A 20,022-nucleotide genomic window follows, 5' to 3' on the forward strand; every position below is an offset into this window, starting at 1 on the left:
TAGATCTTTTTTCCTGAGAGAGGAAAGCTCTGATTTCATTATGGATACAGGCAAGGCAATTGAGTGTTTCATGTAATAGCTTATGCCCGTAACCGTCCCTCGTTCTGGCGTTTGTGTCTCTCGTGGTGTAGATCGGAGGGTCTTCTGTGTTGTGAGCTGTGTGTTGTGTCCGAGTTGTGTCACGTCAGACTGTGTCCGTGGTGACAGCCAGGCTAAGTAAACTTAGAGACCTAAGAACTCATCTGGAGGAGCTGAGGACACAGCCAAGAATAACCTTCGTCAATTCTGTTATATTTTCAGGAACTTAATATGATCAGAGGATTAAAGTTTCGAAGAGTCATGTAATAATAGCTGTGCTTCAGAGCCTGTAATGGCAGGTGCGGTTTCTTGTGGCTTCATAGCTGTCTAGAGGCACAGTTTTCAGGCGTTGTAGACATTTGGGAAATATGTTTCTGGCTTTTGTGATCAAACAAATTTATTAACAACCACAAGGCCACAGTAATTTTCAATAAATCATGACATGCTGATTTATTTCAAAAGATCCATATAGCAGTAAACAATACCATTTACATTTAATTAGTTTTATTGAACGAAAGGCAATTTTATTTGAAATGAACCACATGTTATGATTAAGGATGTATTTTAATGACCTTTAAGTAATGCGAACAAATGTTGCCCTTGACCTCACAGCAGAGGCTTTCCTCCATTATTGAAAACTTCAGAATGATTTTTAAATTATCGTGAAAAGCTTCGAATGACATTCTCATTATTGTGCCATTTATTCAGTCATTTGATGTCTACTATACTAGATGAAGTGCATTACTCTAAATGCTGATGTGTGTGTAGAAATGAGCTTGCCAGCCTGTTTTTTATTTTCATGTATCAAAAGGTAGTTTGAGGTATGAAAGTTTCATGTTTTGGAAATTACTGTGACAGTGTCATATTCAAATGATGAGTGATTCTCAGACTTGCCTTATTGCTGGAATCATTTGACTGCTTATTAAACATTCTAGTAGAAGTTTCATAATTCTCAAGTTACTAGAGAATATTTCTTTTTGTGTAAACCAGCTTAATTGAAAATAAATTTTTGCTATTAACAGTTAATACATAGTCTAAGCTACTGTAACAGTTGCACTGTGGTAACCTAGTATGTTCAACCTTTAGTCCACCCTTCCTGCAGCCTCTGTTCTTTAGAAATCTGGAAACTAGCCTGCACGTATTTTTCACAGTTTCTTGAAAGGTGTGTGAATTCGCTTTCACGTTGAATGTACTTTCGCAGAGCTTGTAAGGCAGGAGTGAGGAGGAGGAATCTTTCTGCCTGTGTGTTCTCTGCTGACAGGTGTTCTCAGGGGTCTGAGCTCCTGCTCCTGCTCTCCAGCTTTAGGGCTTGGGTGGAAGTGCACTGTGTGCATCGTGGTCTCCAAACCATGTGTCTCAGATGTGTTCCTTGCCGTGGTGCTTTCCTTGGATGGATATTTTGGTAGCATTCTGAGAGTAGCTTTGGAGCTTCAGTCCTGAGCTTCATCCTTTCATTGATTTGAGAAGCATCTTGTTCTGTGTATGAAATCACTGTCTGCTACATGGTCTAGGATGGCTTCTGTTTCCTGTACTGAAATGTGACTGACACACCTTGAATCAAAACAGATTTTCACCCTCACAACAGCCCAGGTGGGTGGTCAAAGGCTGATCTCTGCTGATACGTGATATGTGGTTTTGCAGGGTGGGTTCCAGTGGCTGCCCCACCGCCACACTGCCCCACAGGGGAGGGGAAGGAAGGGCCTGGTGAGTACTTGGACTCAGAGGGGCACATGTCCTTTCACATGCTCTGCTGGCCAGAATCAGTTATATGGTCCTAACCAGCTGCAAAGAAGGCTGAGAAATGCGTCCTTTAAGTGAGAAGCCGCCTACCCATCTACAGCTCCGAAGTTCTATTTTTCAAAGGAAATGGGAAGAAAGATGGAAGGTGGTCTCTGCCGAGCCATTTCTTCATTTTGTCTTCTGTTGAGTGTCTGATTCCCCCTGTGCTGCTGCTGCATGGAGTGCACAAAACCGGTAGCTCTCAGAGGACTGTGCTGCCCTGAGAACAGGATGCTCCCTTTAGAATTGTTGTCGTAATTACCTGTTTTATTAGCATCAGTTATCTCACGTGCATTCTTCAAGGAACTCAAAGCAATTTACAAATTTGTATGTTAATGACTCACATAGATTAAAATATAAAAATGAATGAAATGTCAACAGAAAAACAGTAAATATTCTTCTAGAAATGAAAAAGACTGTATCAATTTTAGATGATCGAATCTTCTCTGTTAAAGATTTTTTTTAGGTGATTGAGCGTGACATACAACTCTCCAGTCCCTTTAAGAAGAGATCTGGCAGGAAGAGTCCTGTGTAGAAAACATGAGGACGCCCTTTAGCCATGCTACCCCTTGTTTGAAAGGATTATTGGAATGCGTGTGTAGAATCAACAGGGAAGAGAAAGCCCGATACAAATGTAAAAGCCGAGCCCAGAGGAAGTAGATGTTCAGGAACAGAAGAGAATAAATTCAAATGTCTAATATACTTTAAGAAATCTGAGAGGATGTTGCTAGCAACCTAAATAAAACAAGCTATGAGAAAGGATCATGCGGAAAATAAAAACTCTTAGAAATATATATAGTTGATGAAATTTTAAAAAAGCAAGTAAGAGTGGAAAATGAATTGTTCTGCATCCCTCAGAATACAGGGCAAGATTGGGAAATACAAATTGATGGTTACCAGTTTTAGCTCGGCCCTCAGTGCTCCCTGTAATCCTTGTTAGGAGTTATAATCAACTGTGGTTCCTCTTATTGATGACAGTGCTTTCAGACTTTTCCACTCTCCTTTAATTTCTGATCCAACTGTGTTTTCCTTCACCGGTAAGACCAGTTGGTCTTAACTTACATGGAAAAAGCAGTCTATCAATTGGAAATTCCTTCATTATCCCATAAGTAAAGAACATTACCTCTATTCCCCTGTTTTGCCTATAATTACACTAAATAATCCTTCTAAGAATAATTATTTTATAACTTTCGACTGATCTTATCCAATTGTGCTTTTTAGAGACCTTGGTAGATGAGTACTTTCTTCTCTCTTTTTCTAATCTTTCTCTGTTAGTTTCTTTCTGTTATCCCTTAAGGCCTTCAAGTGTACCTCGGCTTCTCGTCTTCCTTTAGATCTTTCTTCAGTATTACCGTAATTGAATATTTTTGGAATACTATTTTATCTCTTGACTTTTTAGCACTTTTTTTTTTTAGTTTGCAGTATGCTCTTAAAATATGCCTTTAACTAGAGTTTTTAACTAGTTACAGTATGCCTTTAGAGTTTGCAATATGCCTTTAACTAAAAGTGTATTGTGAAAATTATACCACTTCACATAAAATATAATTATTTCGTCCTTGAGACCAGGCACGGTGGCTCATGCCTGTAATCCCAGCACTTTGGGAGGCTGAGGTGGGCGGATCACAAGGTCAGGAGTTCGAGACCAGCCTGACCAACATGGTGAAACCCCGTCTCTAATAAAAATATAAAAATTAGCTGGGCATGGTGGCATGCACCTGTCATCCCAGCTACTCAGGAGGCTGAGACCAGAGAATCACTTGAACCCGGGAGGCAGAGATTGCAGTGAGCCAAGATCTTGCTGCTGTACTCCAGCCTAGGTGACAGAGCGAGACTCCATTTAAAAAAAAAAAAAAAAAAAGAATTTTGTCCTTGAATAGACCTATTTCCCCCACTCACGCTTTGTACTATACAGTGCCCTTGAACAATACAGGGGTCAAGGGTGCCAATCCCCCATGAAGTCAAAAATCTGTGTGTAAACTTTTAACTGCCCCCAAATTTAACTGTTAATAGCCTGCTGTTCACTGGAAACCTTGCTGATAACCTAAACAGTTGATTAACACATATTTTGGATGTCATATGTATTATATACTGTATCCTTACAATAAAGTAAGCTAGAAAAAAGAAAATAGTATTAAGAAAATCATACTGAACAGAAAATACACTTATAGTACAGTACTGAATTTATTGATGGCACAAGTTGACATCACCTGTTTACAGGGTGCACTGTCTGTCTGAAATGGTGGGCAGCCATAGCTGCAGACTTTAATCCACCACACATGCTGAGCAACTCAGCTTTTTCTTGTAATGTCATGACTTTTGTCTACTTTTTGAGAACATTTCCATCCAGCATCACTAGAGGCACTTCTTATGGGTCCTGTGGTGTTATTCAAGGTTCACACCATGGTATTATGCTAAACACGATGGAAAATATGTGAGCGCCATGAGCGAGCACTCGGTACTGTGATGCATAGGGTCCTGGAGCGGAGACGGCTCACACAGATGCACGGGGTCCTGGAGCGGAGACGGCTCACACAGATGCACGGGGTCCTGGAGCGGAGATGGCTCACGCAGATGCACGGGGTCGTGGAGCGGAGACGGCTCACGCAGATGCACGGGGTCGTGGAGCGGAGACGGCTCACACAGATGCACGGGGTCCTGGAGCGGAGACGGCTCACACAGATGCACGGGGTCCTGGAGCGGAGATGGCTCACGCGGAGGTCAATGGTGCCGCACCGCATTTCCAGCGGACCCTCGCACTCACTCCCCACAGCAACAGCAGGAGGGGCTGCGACACGTTTCCGGGAGCACAGTGTGTACTGACTGCACTTAGTTCTGTGCAGTTAGGGTTTGATACTGCATCTTCAGGATCAATATGCAAGTCACTCAGCTGCAGATGTTGTCATGACATGTGTGTTTAGGTTTTATTTTACTTTTAACTTTTTGTAATAGATTTGTGTATATTTTATAGTAGTAAGTGATACAATAGACTACGTCTACATACATTTTATGTTCTCGTGTTATACCTAACTTTAAACATTTAAAAAATATTTCTAGGCTATGTGATGTATCTTCAAGGTTTTTCAGATTATCAACAAATCTCCAAAAGTTTTCTAATAGATTTATTGAAAAAATTTCTTGTATAAGTGGACCTGCACAGTTCCAACCCATGTTGTTCAAGAGCTCACTGTACTTTGTAATATGTACTATATCTACAAATATTATAAACTGTTCCAGCCCATTTTATTTATATACATACACACACCCCCACACCCATATAGTTTTTTGGCACAGAGTCTTGCTCTGTCACCCAGGCTGGAGTGCAGGTGGTACGATCTCGGCTCACTGCAACCTCTGCCTCCCGGGTTCAACCAGTTCTCCTGCTTTAGCCTGGTGAGTAGCTGGGACTACAGACATGCAGCAGCATGTGTGGTTAATTTTTGTAGTTTTAGTAGAGACGGGGTTTCTCCATGAGGGCCAGGCTAGTCTCAAACTCCTGGCCTCATGTGATCTGCCTGCCTTGGCCTCCCAAAGTGGTGGGATTACAGGCGTGAGCCACCGGGTCTGGCCCATTTTATTTATAGTTTAAGGGAATTAAGATTAAAAATTGGATTTGGGTTTTTTTGTTTTGTTTTGTTAAATATTTACTTAGATATTTACTACTTTTGTTCCTTACCATTCCTTCTTGACGATATGAGTTTCTGCCTGATATTGTTTCTTTTCAGCCTAAAGGACCTCTGCTGATACTCCTCTAGTGGATGTCTGCTGGAATGGAGTTCTCATTTTATTTATCTGACAGTGTCTTTATTTCACCTGTATTCTTAAAGAATATTCTTGCTGGATATTGAATTCTTGCTTGACAAGTCTGCCCTCCACACCCTCCACCCCTCACTTTAAATATTTTGTTCCATTGTCTTCCAACTCCATTATTTATGAGAAATCAGTGGTATTTTGATAGTTCTTCTCTTGTGTGTAATGTTATTTTTCTCTAGGTATTTTTGAGATTTTTTTTTTTTTTTTTAGCAATTTGACTTTTATTTCTAAATTTTATTTGTCTTTTTAGGGGTTTTCTGGGCTTCCTGAATCTGTACATTTCTGGCTGACAATAAATTTGGCATATTTTTAGTCATTGTTTCTTCAAGTAGTTTTTGTTTTTTCATTCTCTGTCTGGCCACTCATTCTGAACCCCAGTTACATGCATGTTAGACTCTGTGATACTCCCTTCATGGTTCTATGACTGTATTCATGTTCAAAATAATTTTTTCCTATGTCCTTTGGAATCATCATCTCTTGACCCACGTTCAGATTCACCATCGTCTGTAATCTGTTAATCCCATCTGAAGAATTTATTGCAGACATTGCATTTTTTCAGTTTTGGAATTTCTGTGTGCTTCTTCGTTCTTAAATACACTTTCTCTTTCTTTGTTGTGATTTCCTCCTTGTTTACTCGTTAGGAGCATGCTTTTCTTTCAGATGTGCTAAAGCTGCTTTGAAATTCTCCCTTCTTAATTCTGATGTTTGGTCATCGCAGGGCTAGTCTTCACTGATTATGTGCTTTCTTGGGTATGGACCTTGCGTTTTTGTTTCTTCATATGTTTAGAAATTTGGATCATCTCTTCATTTTTTAAAATGATTCATTGTAGAGAGGCAGGATTCAGGGTTCTGTTATGTTCTCCTGAAAGTACTGGTTTTTTGTTTGGTTCTGTTTTAACTGGTAGCTAACTTGACTGAAGTCAAACTCTAGACTCTACCTTTCTGGCATTAGGGAGCTGCTGTGGTGGTCTCGGTTCCATTCTTTTAGTGGATATAGGTTAGGGCATGACAGGTTAGGTGTCAGAACGAGATCATACACACATTCGGCCCCTTCTGAGGCACTCTCCTTTCTTAGCTTCCATTTCTTTCTCACTTTGCAGCTGCTGTGGTCACCCTGATCTCTCACCTCTGCTTCTTCATGTCTGGGAGTCTGGGAGTTTTCTGTTTGAGTTTTAGCAGCCGTGACAGGACTTCATACACTCACATGTACAGAATGGAAATCAGAATTGTAGAAATGGCAAACTCTGTGTCTTAAAGGGTCATGGCGGGGCGGGTCACAAGACCACCCATAATTAGATGGTTTGTTAGGAGGACTCCCCAGGACTCAGCATATGATCCTCCTCCTGGCTGTGATTTATGACAGCAAAAGCATAGAGCACAGTCAGCAGCAAGAAGAGGCACTGGGGTGGCTTCCAGCGGAGACCAGGCTCAGCCTCGCCTCTGGAGACTTTCTGATTTAACCTTTATGTGTAGTCAATGAATGAAACAACCTAAAGCCTATGTCTTTTCTGCTCCAAAATTAATGGTATGAAAGTAGCTATGATGTGTGTTTTGTGAAAGCTTTCCCATGTGATTTTATAAGTATGCATCATGAGCACGTGGTTCAGACACATGGAATAAGCACGTCCTCATGGCTGTAAGGAAGGCCACGCTTAGCTTATAGTGATCAGTGCCTGCTTGTGGCTGTAAGGAAGGCCACGCTTAGCTTATAGTGATTAATACCTGCTTGTGGCTGTAAGGAAGGCCACACTTAGCTTATAGTGATCAGTGCCTGCTTGAATGAAAACATGTAAACAGATCTAGGAATTTATTAAACTGTTTTATAAAACTTATGAGGAATTGTGATAGTTCCTTAATTCCCCCTGAACACTTTGAGGTGACTTCAAGATATTCCTAAACAGGCTCCACCTCTACCATTGGAGCCCCCCGGCGGGCCCTGGGGCTGCCTGTTGTGAGTGTCTCCTGCATGATTTTGATTCACACCTGCTGTTCAAGGGCACACCCTGTCAAGCTTAAAAATGGTTTCTGTCTTTATCTGACATTGTAATTTATAGTGTTGACACAAAAATCTAAGAAAATCAATGATCGCTTTTTGTAAATAATATATGAAAAATATTAATTAGCAAATGAGAAATTTCCAAGTAATTTTACTAAATTATAACATTATAATCAATTCAAATGTTCTGTATTCCAGGACCTTTTTTCTATCAATGCTTATGTTTATGCTCAGAAACCACAAATGGACATTCACAGTTTTGAAGGCACATTTACCAGGGTAAGTTAAACCTGTTGTTCAGTACAAATAGAGTTACTGTGTAAGTTAAAAGTAGCAAACCTTTATTTTGAGACAGTTCAGTCAAGAATAAATTCAAATAGAAGTTTCAAACTAGGAAGGGAAAACCTATATAATGTTTGAAGTTCTTAAGTGTACCCATATTTAATATGTCTTTGGGATACATTTAGTACAGTTTTTGGAATTTTTTAGCATAGTTACTAATAAGATCTTTATCTCCTAAAATATTGTGAATCAGTTAAATGAAGTAATTTATTTTCATTTTGACTGAATAGTTGGTATACCATAATATCCACATCATGTCTAGCTTTTTACTGTCTGAGTTGGGTGGGTGTTTGTATGTATGTCTGTGAGTCTGTATGTGCATGTTATGTTTCTTTATACACATGTGTATATTTCATGCCACACACTTTATATTATTATAGAGTTTTGTTAAAGCTGGAAGAACTTTGCCCCTGACTAATAGGGCTTGAGAGACTCAGTAACTCTTTATTTTAACAGCTTATAGCTGATATTATAAATGCTTTATAGTAAGGGATTTTAGTACATGACTATAGGTTATTTGTAATTGCTGCAGTTATTTTAAAAATACTTTTGTTGGTGAATTCATCTTTTATTTCACTCTTGGTCACATGCAGTTATTGGCAAGCAGTTGTCATCACTTGAAAAAGCATTTTCAGAGCTTATATAATGCGACGGTTAGTGAGCAAACTCTGGGAATGTGAAGTGCGGGCACTGTGAGGTCATTACAGTCCTGTGGTGCTCTGGGCCTTTTGCGGCTGCCTATTTCCATAGGTGCTGCATACAAGCATGCATAAGATGTTCATGGAGGGACAGAGGAGGAAGCCTGTCCTGGTGATAAGGATCATGCAATGAATTCTGAAATAAACTCATATCTTTTTTTTTTTAGCAAAAGTAGTTGTTATGAAAACAGTGTGTTCTTATTAAAGACAACATATGAGAATAAATGTTACAAAAAGGTACCCTTAGTATGATAAATGAAAAGTTATTTATGTAGCCACTATTAAGAATTTGAAATATTATTTGCTTTCTTCCTTTCCTTTTCTTACTCTTTTCTCTAATTTATATTGCTCATGACTTTGAAAAGTTGGAAATGTTTGCTAGACAACGTGTGGAAGTACAAGGAAGTCAGAGAGCAAGTGCGGGCTGGCTGGAAACCCTGGTTCAAAGGGAAGCGTGTGGCTCAGCATGCAGGTGTGACAAGGGCTGGGCCGCGTAGGACTAGAAAGATATCCAGGCTTGGCCGGAAGGAGCCATTGAGGGTCTTCAGCTTAGAAGAGAAATGATAAATATAGTTTTAAGAGATTCATTCGTAAGTTCTGATTCCCTTAGGATAATGGTGGCCACTGAATTTTGTTACATACCACATAGCCTTCCAAAACCATACAGGCTAACTATGAGAGTAGAGAGTGCAATCTGTAGCTCATGTTTAGCAGAAATGTGAGACAGAAAATACTGTGAACTTCAATTTACTGTAAGTGGGGAAAATATCCAGAATAACACAGTTAGCTCCAGAGCCAGGATGGTGCAGCAGCAGGAGATTGTCTTGGGATGCTGATATCATGTAGGTTTTGCATTCAGAAGAAAAAGGATTCCTAAGTAGGATAATGCATCCTGTGAATGAATTGGGTAAGCAAAGTGATGGGACATTGAAGGGACTTGTGGAGAAGTACAGATTGGAAGTGACCTTGGGGGAATGTACAGGGGCAAGGGGCACTGGTAAAGAGTTGGTGGCTCTCGGAGGCTTAATTAGGAAGAAAAAGACAAAGTTGACCTTTCTGAAACATGATAATAGCAATCAGAAGAGTCAGTCCACACCACCCCAAAAGGATGCTTTTCACTGAAGACATTGAACTTCATTGTGCCTGTAGAAGAAGGCACTCTTGGATTAAGAAACAAATTCCACCTCCCATCCTTGGAATAGGATTTCCTATTTGTACAGATTCAAGAAAAACAGCTCTTATTATTATGAATAGAGGAAGGAACCCATTTTGCTGTCTCACCCAGGCTAGAGTGCAGTGGTGTGATCATAACTCGTTGCAGCCTCAAACTCCTAGGCTCACGCAGTCCTCCTGCCTCAGCCTCCTGAAGTGTTGGGATTATAGACACGAGAGCCATCGTGCCTGGGCAAATGTAGTTATCAACAGAAGAAAACAGGTAAGTGAGAAGCACATTTTCAATTGATAAAAAATTTCTAAAAACAGGGAAAGGAAAAACCTCAATGCAAAGTAATTCTATAACAATGCAACAAGCCTGATTTAAATATAACTAACCAAACGATGGTACTTAGGAAAGAACACCGTAAATCAGACATTTAAAAACACAAGAATCAAAATGGAATAAATTTCTCAAGAATGTAAGAATAAAAGCTTAAGAATAAAACAGGACAATGTGAATGAGAAGGCTAACTGAACTCAGGAGAACACTGAACGTGAGCATCTGAGAAGGGAGGACTGAATCACAGCATGCCTGTGGGGGATGCACAGTAAGAGATAGGGAGGTTGTAAAGAAAAGAGTCGAGGAAACGAGATGATTAAAGAGGTGAAAAGGACTAGAGGTTGATAGATGTGGAAGAACGGCAAGAAAGACCCGACATGAGAGTCTTGAAGCAAAATCATGAAGCGATTTGAAACATTGACAGCTCAAGTATGTGTTACTAAATACAAGGATGTCTGAAGGTACACACTGAAAGGGCCCAGCATGCACGTGAGAAAACTTCAAGACACGTAGCTGCTGTCATATTTTACATATACAGGGAAAAATCCTTTGGTCTCCCTGGGAAAATGACTAGCTCCCCACAGTTGGAAAGGGCCAGGTTGGTGTCAGTGTCTTCAGCATGCAGAGCCATACAAGAGCAGGGCAGCCTTTCCAGGAGGCGCAGGGGAAGAATGTGTGAGTGGAGCGTTTTGCTCCTTCGAGACTGTCCTGCAAGTGCCAGTTCTGTGGAGAGCAGTCTCAAGCTCTCAGAATTCAGAGAGAATTCTGTACAATACAGAATTCAGGTGTGTTGTACACATGAGCCTTTTGTGAATAATCTCACAGAGGATTAGCTCTGCCCAGCCTATAGATGACCTGGGTGGAAGTTTTATGGTGAGCACTGAAGCTCTAACAGATCTAAGAATAACACAGTGGAGGGAGGATGGGTGGAAGATGGGACAGTGTATATGAATTTTATATGCTTCCTCAAATAATCAGCTGAAAAGCAGGAAGAGGAGGAGAGGAGAAAATAGAAGGAGCTCATTGGTTGCTACATGGGTGGAAAGGCTGTCAGAGACTGTATTGAAAGCTGACGAGCTCAATAGTAGCTGTCTAAGCAAGGAGAGTAGGATGAAGGCAGGCTCCTGGGACACTGGGAAAATGGTAGTGACCAGAAAATATACACCTCACCAAAAAATAAATTTGGTTTTAAAAATTAGACAACAGTTTATCAATTCATATGGCTAAAGATGCATAGTACGCAGGCTTTTTCACACAGAAAATTGGATCAGAAAGGCTAAAGGGTTAAGGAAAGATACATCAAGCAAATACAAATAAAAAGGAAGCAGGAGTTGCAGCCTTGGTATTTAACAAGAATACCAGTATAGAATCGAGAAAGCATTTTAGAATGAGGAGGAGAAAGATGCTATAAGATAATAAAGTCTGTCATAGGAAACTTTAACATCCACCTGCAGTGCCTAGTGGGTCAGGTGGACAGAAAGGTAGGAGAGGTATAGAAGAGAGAGCTCAGAACATGAGCAGTGAAATATATCATTTTAAATTTTTATTGAACTTTGTTCCCCAGTAATTTTTATTTCAGCATATATAGGGTGTCACCAAAAGTTGAACATACATTTGTAAAGAAATTTTTAGTTCTGTAACATAGAACTCATACAGACAATATTCTCTGATCACAGTGCAATAAAATTAGTAAGCAGTAACAAAATCAGTGAATGAAACGACTTTCTGCCTGCAAATGTAAATACTATATATTAATTAATTTTTGTATCCAAGGAGAAATATGAACTGAAATTGGAGAATTTCTAAAAAATATTGGTAATGGAGACACTGCATATCAAAATCTGAATCTGGTGGATATGTGTAGAAATAGGAAAATTTATAATCTTTATATATAGAGAGAGCAATAAAAATAAAAGAATGAAAATTGATGAATTAAGTATATGAAAAAGTGAACAAAAAGTGTGCAGAGGGAAGAACATATAAAGGTTTATGTTAAGGTCACATAACTACAAAACCATTCTGTTAGGGTGGGGATTTCAGAGGCCAGGTAATAAATGGAGGTAAGTTTTTAAAAAAATATTATGTGTTAAGTGATATAATATTGATTCAGAGTAACCTGTGATAAGTAAAGGTTGCATACAATAATTCTCAGAGCAACCGCTAAAAAAAGAAAGAGGTCAATAGAGGTGATGAAGTTAGATGCTAAAGTGGGATCAACTGGTTTCTTTCCCCTGAAAAAAGATAGGTGCAGGAAACGAAATACCAGGTGTGACAAGTAGAAAACAAAGAGCAAGATGGTTGACTCAGTAATTAAATATCTCTGCAGTTGAAAGGCACAGACTGTCAGACTGGAGAAAAACATAGTACCCCAGGTTGATAGAACTAATAGGCAACAGAAAATCTACAAGAATGGATTTTCCCTTCGAATCTATAGAATACGGACATGTAGTTTATTAAAACTATAGAATATTAAAATAACATTAGGAAGGCACGTTAGCATATTGACAGATACTATTAAATGCAACAGCTACATAATACACATTTTTCAAAATCTCATGGAACAGTCCCAACTATAGTTGAATAGAATACAAGTCTTAGTATATTTTTTTAAAATTGTAATTATATATACACACACACACTAATTACAATATGGAATTAGAAATAAATAAAAAGTCTTCAGAGCCAGACTCCGTCTCAAAAAAAAAAAAAAAAAAAAAAAAAGTCTTAAAAATCCTCAGGTATTTGGAAATTAAACTCATAAACCTAAGTTTAAAATTAGATGGTTTAAATCCCCAATTAAATGGCCAGGATTGTCAAGTTGTGTAAAAAAGCAAGATTCAAATATATGGTACCTATAAGAAAACACATTAAAAACACAGGTAAAAAGTAAAAAGAAAAATAGATACCGTACCAACACTAATCAAAGCTGCAGTTACTTATAGTAATATCACACAAAGTATGTCTCAGAGCATCATGAGAAAAGGGTTTATTATGGAGACAAGCCCTAAACATTTATGCACTAATAGCAGAGCTGCAAAATACGGTCATGAATTGCTTAATAGCAGAGTTACAATCTGAGAAGTTAGACCATTTCGTCATTGTGCAAACGTTACGGAGTGCACTTACGCAAACCTAGATAGTGTAGCCTGCTACGCACCCAGGCTGTATGGTGTAGTAGCTCCTGTACTTCAAACTTGTACAGCGTGTTACTGTGTTTAATAATGTGGGCAGTTGTAACACAGTGATAAGCATCTGTGTATCTAACCACAGAAAAGGTACAGTAAAAAATGCTGTATAAAAGATGAAGAATTGGTATACCTGTATAGAGTACTAACCACAAGTGGAGTTTCCAGAACTGGAAGTTGGTCTGGGTGAGTCAGTGAGTGAGCAGTGAGTGAATGTGATGGCCTGGACATGACTGCACACTACTGTAGACTTTTTAAACACTGTACATGTAGGCTACACTCAACCTATTTTAAAATGTTTTTCTTAAATAGTAAATTAATCTTAGCTTCCTATAACTTTATCGGTTTTTTTTTTTTTTTTTTTTTTTTTTTTGAGACAGTCTTGCTCTGTTGCCCCGGATGGGGTGCAGTGGCACAATCTCAGCTCACTGCAACCTCCGCCTCCCAGGTTCAAGTGGTTCTCCTGCCTCAGCCTCCTGAGTAGCTGGGGTTACAGGCACACACTGCCACGCCTGGCCATTTTTTTCTATTTTTAGTAGAGATGGGGTTTCACCATGTTGGTCAGGCTGGTCTCGAACTCCTGAGCTCATGATCCGCCCGCCTCGGCCTCCCAAAGTGCTGGGATTGCAGGCGTGAGCCACCGTGCCCAGCCCTATAACTTTAATTTTTAAAAATACTTTTTACTCTATTAATAACACTTAGCTTAAAACACAAACACATTGTACACCTGTACAAAAATGTTGTCTTTATATACCTAGTCTGTAGTATTTTTTAGTTTTTAAATTAAGTTTTAAAAATTTTGCTTTTTAAACTGTTTTTGTTAAAAAACAAAGACACGGTTGGGCGTGGTGGCCCAACTAGTTTAACACATAAACTAGTAACACAGTTGTTTGTTATTTAATATTACGTACTGTACATAATTGTATGCACTAGGCTTTCACGACTGGCAGCCCCTAGTTTTGTTTTCACCAGCGTCACCACAAAACGTGAGTAATGTCTAATGCTATGACATTCTGATGCTGCAGCATGACCATGCAGTAGGAATGCTTCGTCTCTGTTATACCCTGATGGGACTACTGTGGTTTGTGCCATCCATTGTCTACTGAACTGTTGTTATGTTGTACACAGTTGTACCTGAAGCAGAAACTGTTAGAACTTCAAGGAGAAATTGACAAACCCATTATGATAGTTGGCGATTTTAATACCCACTTCTCAATAATTGAACAAATGAGTAGGGAGAAAATCAGTAAGGATATAGTGGAACACTATAGTGTTGAAGAACACTGTCCGTGAAGTTGACCCCATTGATAGATACAGAGACTTAAGGCAGCAGGATGGGTAGTTTACCCAGTGCACACAGAACATTTATTAAGATATGCTAGAAAAAAGCTTAGGAAAAAAAAGCCAACTAATAAAATATGCTGTCTGACCAAGTGGGCTTAATTAAGAAATTATAATGAAGGTTTCTCGGAAATTGCCAAATATCAGATAATAAAGATATATTTTTGAATATCTTGTGAGTAAATTTGTTTATGTCAGAGCAGAGGTGGAGGTGGGAACTGTCCAGGTCAGAGCAGCGGTGGAGGTGGGATCTATTCAGGTCAGAGCGGAGGTGGAGGGGAGGGATCTATTCAGGTCAGAGCGGAGGCTGAGGTGGGAACTCTTGGTCAGAGCAGAGGCGGAGGTGGGACCTGTCTTGGTCAGAGCAGAGGCGGAGGTGGGAACTGTCTTGGTCAGAGCAGAGGCAGAGGTGGGAACCGCGGGAGTCAGAGCAGAGGTGGAGGCGGGAACATTGGGGTCAGAGCAGAGGCGGAGGTGGGAACCGCGGGGGTCAGAGCAGAGACGGAGGCGGGAACCGCGGGGGTCAGAGCAGAGGTGGTGGTGGAATTGTTTTCATCAGAACAGACTTGGGTGGGGCACTGAATTTCCAGGCCACAATGCTGAGTTGCCATCCAGATTCTAGAGCCTGAGGCTCCCACAAACCCTTTTAGGAGCAGGTGCTGGCTGCTGCCCTCGTTACTTTAGGACAGTTGGTTGGCCTTTCAAGTGCAAGTGCCAAGTGTTGAGCACAAACTGAATTTAGGAATGGGAATGGCTTCACCCCATGAGGCACGAGACGTGTGCCAATGACCTGGTGATGGTGGCCACTTGTGGGAGGCTGTGCCACTCAAAAGAGAGAAACTTCCTTCTGGTTTTCAAGCTAATTGAAGACACATTTACCTTGTGCAAATTACTGCAAGTTCATTCAAACAGATAGCCTTTCATTGCCTTTATTTGATGTTTTCTAACAGTTTTTTCTCATTTTAAGATATATCCATTCTGAAATCTGAATTATTTTGATGAAAATTCTTGATTTTTGTGTGTATTTCTCAAAAAGGAAGAAAATAAAGACATGATAAATAACTTGTTTGTAACGAGAAAATTGAATTCAGTTAAATTCAAATTTATCAACTGGGCATTGTTAAGGAGTGGTATCCACTTAACTTCTTTTCTTATAGTGTAATATAAGACAAAAGATATCTTTCTTTTGTGTCAGCTTAAATACTTAAATAAGATTTAGAACAAATTGTCTGGGCATGGTGGCTCATGCTTGTAATCCTAGCACTTTGGGAGGCTGAGGTGGGAGTTGAGCCCAGGAGTTCGAGACCAGCCTGGACAACATAGGGAGACCTAATTTACTTATTTATTTTTTGGGATGGAGTCTCGCTATGTTGCCCAGGCTGGAGTGCAGTGACTCGATCTCGGCTCACTGCAGCCTCTGCCTCCCGGGTTCAAGCGATTCTCCTGCCTCAGCCTCCCGAGCAGTTGGGACTACAGGCGTGTGCCACCAAGCCCAGCTAATTTTTGTATTTTTAGTAGAGACAGGGTTTCACCATATTGGTCTCGAACTCCTGACCTAGTGATCCACCAGCCTCGGCCTCCCAAAGTGCTGGGATTACAGGCGTGAGTCACTGTGCCCAGCCCCTGATTTCTAATTTAAATTTTTTTTTTTAATTAGCCTAGTGGGATGGCTACAGCTGGAGCACGCCTGTAGCCTCAGCTATTTGGGAGGCTGAGGTGGGAGGATTGCTGGAGCCTGTGAGATTGAGGTAGAGCCTGCCCTGAGCTGTGATTGCACCACTGCACTGCAACCTGGGTGACAGAGTGAGACCCTATCTTAAAAAATAAATAAATACGGAATTAGAGCAAATTAATTCAAGGTCCCTGTGGCTGTATACCCAATATGCATGCTGATGCCTGTGCAGAATTTAATATAGATGTGGGGCTGTGATGGTGTCTGCTTCTGCTTTTCTCAGGTAATGTGAGAACAACCTAAATTACTGATTGTATAACCTTTTTCATTATGTGAATGATTGATATTGCTAATTTTACTAATTGTTCAAAGATCTATGTGTATTCTCCTGGAAGTTTGGATTTGGAAATTGTAGCCAGTTTTGAAATATTAGCAGTATTTATGGTCCTTTAACGTCACATTCCGAGTTCGTCATTTTGAGAATGTATTTTCTGCTGTAATTTCTTTTGCAAACCATAGCACACTTATCATTGTTCATGTCTTCTTCAGCCAAAATACTCTCCTTCAAAAAAGCAAACCTCTGCTGTTTGTTAAGTAGGGTATGCTGTTGAGAGAACAGCATGAAATGGTAACATTTTGCATCCTCACCCAAGCACATTTTATCTATTCACACTATAGACCATTAAAGAGAAGGAAAGCAAAATGGAACATTTTAGAGATAATCTATTTCTCTAAAAGACTGGGAAGATAAAGTCTTCCAGTCGTCTATTCTGTGCCTCATGAGACTGGTAAAAAACTACCTTTTGGAATAATTTTCTCCATGTTAGAAAAATGTTTAATGTTTAAGGCCGGGCGCGGTGGCTCAAGCCTGTAATCCCAGCACTTTGGGAGGCCGAGGCGGGTGGATCACGAGGTCAGGAGATCGAGACCATCCTGGCTAACACGTGAAACCCGCCTCTACTAAAATACAAAAACTAGCCGGGCGTGGTGGCGATGCCTGTAGTCCCAGCTACTCGGAGGCTGAGGTATGGAGAATGGCGGAACCCGGAGGTGGAGCTTGCAGTGAGCCGATCGCCAGCCAATGCACTGCAGCCTGGCGACAGAGCGAGACTCCGCCTCAAAAAAAAAAAAAAAAAAAAAAAAAGTTTAATGTTTATAGTCAATCATTGCCATTCCAGACCTGAAAGAAAAATGCATAGGTATTGTGTTTTCTTCAACATAAAATTGTGATAGAGAGAAACAGAAACATTCATATGGAAAAATGGTCATATAAAAGTAACAGGAAACCAGATAAAATTTCTAAAACTAAATTATATAGAAATTTTTGTTTACATTTGAGAAACCCTTCTAAAATTTTTATGTTTTTTAATGCCTTTATCTCTTGGACTTTGACATTAGGAGAAAATATAGTACTAAAATATTGACATGCATCAATAATTAAACTTTCACATCAAGTGAATCATTAGGAAGGGTTTAAAGGGAATACAGTTGTGTGAATTTCTACTGGGGTGGTGAAGTCATGATGAGCATCTTCAGGCAGGAGAACCTAGAGGAGCAGGTACCTGGTGCATCATGGAGGCAGTAGGGCGTGGAGGAGCAGGTACCTGATGAATGATCAAGGCAGGAAGCTTAGAGTAACAGCAGGCAGGAGGGCGTGGAGGAGCAAGTACCTGATGCTTCATAAAATAAGGAGACTCAATTAACTACAAGCAGGTGACTCATTTCTTTAGCATCGTGCTAGTAGGCACTGGAGGTGAAAGACATCTCGATTCCTGTGGATATTAGAAAAAGAATTTCATGAGTGTTCTTGGACAATGTTCATTGCCTATTCTGTGCTAGGAAGGTAAAACCCATAAAACATGGGATTAGAACATGTCAGTTGCTCTGATACAATAAACTTCTGAATTTATGGTAGACAGAAATTGTATTGCTTCATGCTTTAAAATGATAAATATAGAATTCAGTATTTGACTTCTTAATGCCAACTGTATGCTCAGCTGGCTCTGCCAACGCTGGAACCTCTAGACCCCCAGCAGGTAAAGGAGGTAAAGGATATACCGTGCCAACTGTATCTGGGAAATAGGAATGAGGATATGTATCTTTTTTTGTTTCTTCCACAGTGTGAAGCTGAGTTAGACTGTAACACCATTTTTTGAATGAGTCAGAAATTACCCATTTCGGTGCAATCCCAAATTCAGTTACAAAGTGGTCTAATCCACAGAGGCTACTTGCTTTTTCTTTAAAGTTGATATTTTTCTTGTTCTATCAAATCATAAAAGTCATAGGGGTAACTCAGTTTTTCTGGATTGTTTATCTCAGCATTGGATAAATTATATGCCTGTACTTTGAGCAGCTACTTTAGTTATAAACAAAGTAAACAAAAGGCAATTTCCATCTGGCATTTTCTGTGGAAAAAAACAAGAACAGTGTTGGAAAATTAAGTACTTGAATGTTCTTCTGTGTTTTAAAGACTGTAACGGTGGTGTGTTTGCTACTGTGCAGAAGCTTAATTTGATTCCAGTATATATTGACATTTGTAAACATATTACCATTAGTATGAAACTATATAAAAATAAAGTAGTTAAAGGTATAAACCACTTTTACAGCCCTCCTCCCTTCCTGATACAGATACTAGTATTACTCTTTTGACTCTTCCTTTTAAGTTCTTTTCCCCTGTAAACATGCAGACTTATATTGGGATAATATAATTCTCAGGTTTTCCACTTAAAAATATATATCCTTACTATTTTGCATATCAATACAGGTTAATTATCAGATTTTTGTAAGTGTAACTGCTAAGTTCAGCAAAGCGTGCAACGTGTTTTACTTGATAAACTGGAATTGAAGGAAGGACTTCCTAAGGGGCTGTGGGGTTGAAGGAAGAACTTCCTAAGGGACTGTAGAATTGAAGGTGTTTGTGTATCTGCAGGAATAGTAGTTGGTCCATGCTGGAGTCAGCACATGCTGCAGACAGATTGTTTCTATCCCAGCTGTGACTGCAGGGCACTTGCTCCTTAAAACCCTTGACGTCCCTGAGAAGACCTGTTTGTGTCTTTTGTTGTGGCTGGCATTGCACTTGTGCCTACTGAGATCATATTGTAGATGATGTAACCAAGGTACTGTTTATTTAGATGCCAGTGTCTATTTTTGAAATGATTTTTTTTTTCTTTCAAAGAAACAGCACTCCAGCTGTGTTGTAAACAATTCCCAGCATCATAGCCTTCACTCCCCCAAAGGCTCAGATGCTAAGGTCGGTCTTCAGGTCAGGTGGTTGCTTCTTGTGAAGGGATGTGGTGGAAGGGTCATGATCCCCAGGGCCCGGAGAGTCTGACTCTGAGCTGCACCTGCATTGCAGGACGCTTCCCAACTCCTGGGCTTGCTATTTCAGGCATACAAGGCAACTGGAGGCCAAACCCCTTCCTCAGATTGAATGTAATTGAAAATACCTTACTTTCTAAATAATTGACATACTAGGGGAAATATTTTGGAAACTGTTAGGATTGGTTTAGATTCTGTGCTTCACAAATAAGTATATGAGAGAATCAAATATCTAGCAAATATCTTCCAAGTAATGAGCAAAATGACCAACAAATATCTCCCAAGTAATGAGCAAAATGGCCAAAATT

At 39.9% G+C, this 20,022-nt stretch overlaps 1 protein-coding gene across 15 annotated transcripts in view; it reads left to right on the forward strand.

The window, feature by feature from the left end:
- ATP9B (ATPase phospholipid transporting 9B (putative)) overlaps positions 1 to 20,022 on the forward strand; it is a 287,191-nt gene that overhangs the window by 106,604 nt on the left and 160,565 nt on the right. For 14 of the 15 annotated variants that reach the window (XR_002518773.2, XR_002518774.2, XM_009192938.3 and 11 more), the window contains one exon: positions 7,862 to 7,942. The exons of the other annotated variant lie outside the window; for it this stretch is intronic. Coding sequence is in view for 12 of the 14 variants with exons in the window: in XM_009192938.3 (XP_009191202.2) it covers positions 7,862 to 7,942 (81 nt within the window). In the remaining 2 variants the exon portion in view is untranslated. The remainder of the gene's footprint in view (positions 1 to 7,861; positions 7,943 to 20,022) is intronic. 15 annotated transcript variants of the gene reach the window in all.

Source organism: Papio anubis, chromosome 19 (assembly GCF_008728515.1).
Source record: "Papio anubis isolate 15944 chromosome 19, Panubis1.0, whole genome shotgun sequence".
NCBI classification, from domain to species: Eukaryota; Metazoa; Chordata; class Mammalia; order Primates; family Cercopithecidae; genus Papio; species Papio anubis.